Source organism: Ictalurus punctatus, chromosome 27, assembly GCF_001660625.3.
Source record: "Ictalurus punctatus breed USDA103 chromosome 27, Coco_2.0, whole genome shotgun sequence".
Classification (NCBI taxonomy): domain Eukaryota; kingdom Metazoa; phylum Chordata; class Actinopteri; order Siluriformes; family Ictaluridae; genus Ictalurus; species Ictalurus punctatus.
Genome location: NC_030442.2, coordinates 5,167,501 through 5,171,494, shown reverse-complemented (window position 1 = coordinate 5,171,494; position 3,994 = coordinate 5,167,501). Strand labels below are relative to the sequence as shown.

General features: G+C 40.4%; 1 protein-coding gene across 1 annotated transcript in view; it reads right to left on the bottom strand.

Annotated features, from left to right (window-relative positions):
- Window positions 1-1,951: 1,951 nt before the first annotated feature.
- Window positions 1,952-3,994, bottom strand: part of wdr83os (WD repeat domain 83 opposite strand) — a 3,695-nt gene continuing 1,652 nt past the window's right edge. The window contains 1 exon segment of the mRNA NM_001200648.1: window positions 1,952-2,202. Within this exon segment, the coding sequence (NP_001187577.1) occupies window positions 2,136-2,202 (67 nt within the window). The 3' untranslated portion in view covers window positions 1,952-2,135.

Below are 3,994 nucleotides of genomic sequence, written 5' to 3'. Positions count from 1 at the left end.
ATCCATCCCCCAATCAGACCTGCGCTTTCCATCACCCATGTAAAGTTTAACTCGAGTTATGTTCATGTAATATCTCAGGACACCTATACACACAGAGCCAATCAGAAGCCATCTATGATCAGACAAGAGAAAGCAGGCCAATCAGATCATTTGGTAGGGGGACAAAACCTCTACCTGAACAGCGGTGCGATTTAACAAGTTTTACTGTAAAGTTGTCTTTTTATCTCTAGAAGTGCAAAAACAGAAGGATGTGTGTGTGTGTGTGTGTAATTTACATTTTTATGCACATACATGGGAATATTATAATCAAATAACATGTCCATGTTTATAAGTAATCTCTCCAAATGTGAAAGTGAACCAGACGTGGGTCAAGTAGACAAAAGTTTACTCAAGTGCAACTAAAACTTCTTATATAATAAAAATAATTACTGAAGTAACGGTAAAAGTAATAATGTTAATAATGACGAGTAATTAAGAGAGTAATAAAGAATCCGATGAGAGGACAACTCAAGTAAAAAAATTACTAGATATTTGGGATTGGAGTAAAATGAAGGGAAAATTCTGAATTTCAGGCTACATGGAGAACTATACGGCTCACCTCTACCTGAAAGTCTGATCTGGTTAGAGGATATAGAACCTGGGTTCAGGATGAAGCAGCAGATCCCAGTCCTGTGATGGGTACAATAACACAACCTGGCATTTTCAACACAAAATCTCTCACTCTCTCTCTCTCTCTCTCTCTCACACACACACACACACCTCTGCTAGACCACTGAAAATAAACCTGGTGAGATGTTAGTACTGCAGCGGTTGGAATTGAACATGACGGAACACGATTAAACTGAGATCTGATTCAGCTCCAGGACGCTTCGGGTTCTACACAGAAGCTACGGATAATTTACAGAGAACAAGAACACTGAGCACAGAGGAGGAAAGAAAAAAGCATCCGGACAAACACGCATGTATTTATCACTACAAACATTCTGACACTACTCCTGCAATGCGCTTTAGTAGGTTCTAATAAGACCTTCACTGAATGAGTGTGTAGCCTGCATGCACTATTATATTATACAGTATCACACACATACACACACACACACTGTGAGGTTAAATATGGATTATATTCTAATCATAGGGGGTTCAAATGAAGAGTCAGGCGGGTAAATCCTCCATCAAACAGCGGGTCAGATTGTGTTTGACGCACTTCACATTTTGGAACTGCTGCGGGGAAAAACAATAGAAACAGAAATTCACAGAAATTCTAATGGTTTCCACTATAAAATACCATTACTGGTCCTTAACAGTATCCACTAGACATAACTCGCCCCAATTGACAGCAACAGATTACTAGTACAGATCCACAGGAGCCATTAAAACCAATACAAATTCCCATTATAAGCATTACAAATTCTATAATGGTCTCCATTGTGTTTTCTTTCCAGCAGGGTTTGTTAATATACAGAAAGACATGACGGTGACGGAAGGGACAGGGTTTAACCTGGGAATTTACGCTTTAATAAAAAAGTGAGAGTAATAAATAATCAGTGAAGAAAGTGTATGAACCCAAACACAGAACAGAAGCAGGAAGTGAACCGTGACACATTTCTGTACCTTTACATTTATAGTTACAGTGTGTGTGTACACTGAGAAACTCTCCACACCAACACAACATGCAGAACAAACTGTTTTTGTGCACTGATGCAGAGTCACTGCCCAGCACACCTACAGGAGTAACTTTAGTGTTTATAATAAAGTTTACAAAAGAAAACAAAACTGAGCGACGTTTCAGAATGAGAACGTAAAACCATCACAATCACAAAAACACGAAGGAGACAGTTTTTATTCTGAGCTGGAAATCCACTAGAAAATTACATGAGTGTATGACTCTGGCCACTGCCAAACACTGCTCAGGTGAGCAGTATACATCATAAAGACACAGCACCAGTGTAAGTTCATAAAAACTCCTCTTTATTTTATATTAATAGTGTTCCCACACACACACACACACAGTCATTTATACCGTCTACAGTATGATCAGCTCTCAGCCAATCAGGAGAGAGAGAGAGGAGCTTGCTGAATGATCAGAAGCAGAATTTGTGGTTGATCCTCTTGACCCCTGGGGGTCATGACCTTGGTTACCATGGCGGTGACATGGGCTGAGGGTTCTGCAGATATGACATCACTACCGCTGATATAGAGAGCCTGGGGGGGATCACACACACACACACACACCATGGATGAAACATAATATTAATATGCAATCTCTCTCTGTATTAATGTGCTCGCTCTCTCTCTCTCTCTCACACACTCACACACACACACACAACCCATGATGGTAGTTTTCTGTAAATAAATCCATTACACGACGTGATCTCATCACAAACGTGAAGCCAGTGGTCTGTTTGATCTCAGAGGAGGGAGTTTATTAAAGGAGGAACAGCGGGACTCGCTCTTGTTCTCCTTCAGTCTCTGCTCTCAGGTGTTTATATTAGGGATGCACCGAATTTACCAAACCGACATTAAAGCAAAAAAGCATTTTCGGTGTGAAAAGGCCGAATAAATTTGACCGGACAATGACGTGTTTGATGACGCGCCAACCAGAGTGAGACGCGCGCATTTCACGTCCTCCACTTCCGGCAGCGCGCTTGGAGCGATGAGCGGGCGCACGCATGCACGTGCTAAATGCACGAGCGCATGCTCTACAGAGGTTGACAACCGTGTTTACGGTGGACACGTGCACGTTTGTTTTGTTTCTGTTCCAGAGTATTCTGTCACGTTGCGAGACGTAAGGGAGTAGAGTACGGAAGCAGGTAAAGACATATTTATTTAAGGGAACATAACATTAACAACGTATCTAACTATCCTATATCTGCTATAATACTGCGCGAGGTGTACAGGGATGCGAGTGGTATACATCCCCAATATAATCAGCCGTATAGAACCGAAAAGAACCATTTTCTGCACTCGTCAATGCATTTTTTACTGCACTTTTTAGTTGTAGGCTACAGAGTGTTCCATTCTTTCAGCAGTCAGTTACAGGCCTAACATCAGCTATTCAAGGGGCTCAAAGATGACCACATCAAAATATTTTTATTTTACTCATTTACTTATTTAAAGTTATATTGTGCCTTGTTGGCAGCCGATGCCTGCTGGAATGAAAAAAAAATGTTCAGTGTTAAATACATATTTTGAAATTGTAGTTTTTGTAATTGATTTTTTTCTTTGAAAAGCAAGACAAACTAGTAAAAAGCACATTTTGACTATTTAATTTATGCAATGGTGAAAAAATGGTAAAATAAATGGAAAAAACGCGAAAAAAACGTGTTCGGTTTCGGCCTTCAGCCAAGGTTTTCATTATATTCGGTTTCAGCCAAGAATTTTCATTTCGGTGCATCCCTAGTTTATATACAAAGCTGCCGAGGAGCTCGAGCACGTCTCCATCCTGTAGCTCAGTGGTCACCAACCCTGCTCCTGGAGATTTTACTGTACCCACCTGAAGCTTTCATTTCCAACTAAAAATCAAACATCTGTTTAATTAATCATGTACTTCTTAATGCAGTGGTCAGATGGACAGGTGGGCACCATGATGGGTGGAGGCAGGAACAGGGCTGGTGTCTGGATCATCGGGACTTGTTTCCAACTAAATCATCGGGACTTGTTTAGAAATATTTGAGTAAATTTGTGTGTAAACGTCTGTGAACTAAACGTTTCTGCCACTCACGAGATTTTCAGAAAAAAAGAATTATTTCGTACGTGTGTGCGCATGCTGATCGCCGTAAAGCACGTTCCCAACATGGCTCATTTGCATGTAGCGACGTCCACAAAACTCCATAAAAGGAAAAGTCTTAGGAGCATGAAACAAGCCATCAGGGTGAAGACCGAAAAATACAAGTGGAAGTTATTTTCACTATATTCAAATATTTTCTAATATATAATAATTATTAATAATAAATAAGGCAGGTGTGTATGGATTACGGCTCTGCGCAGACAGACA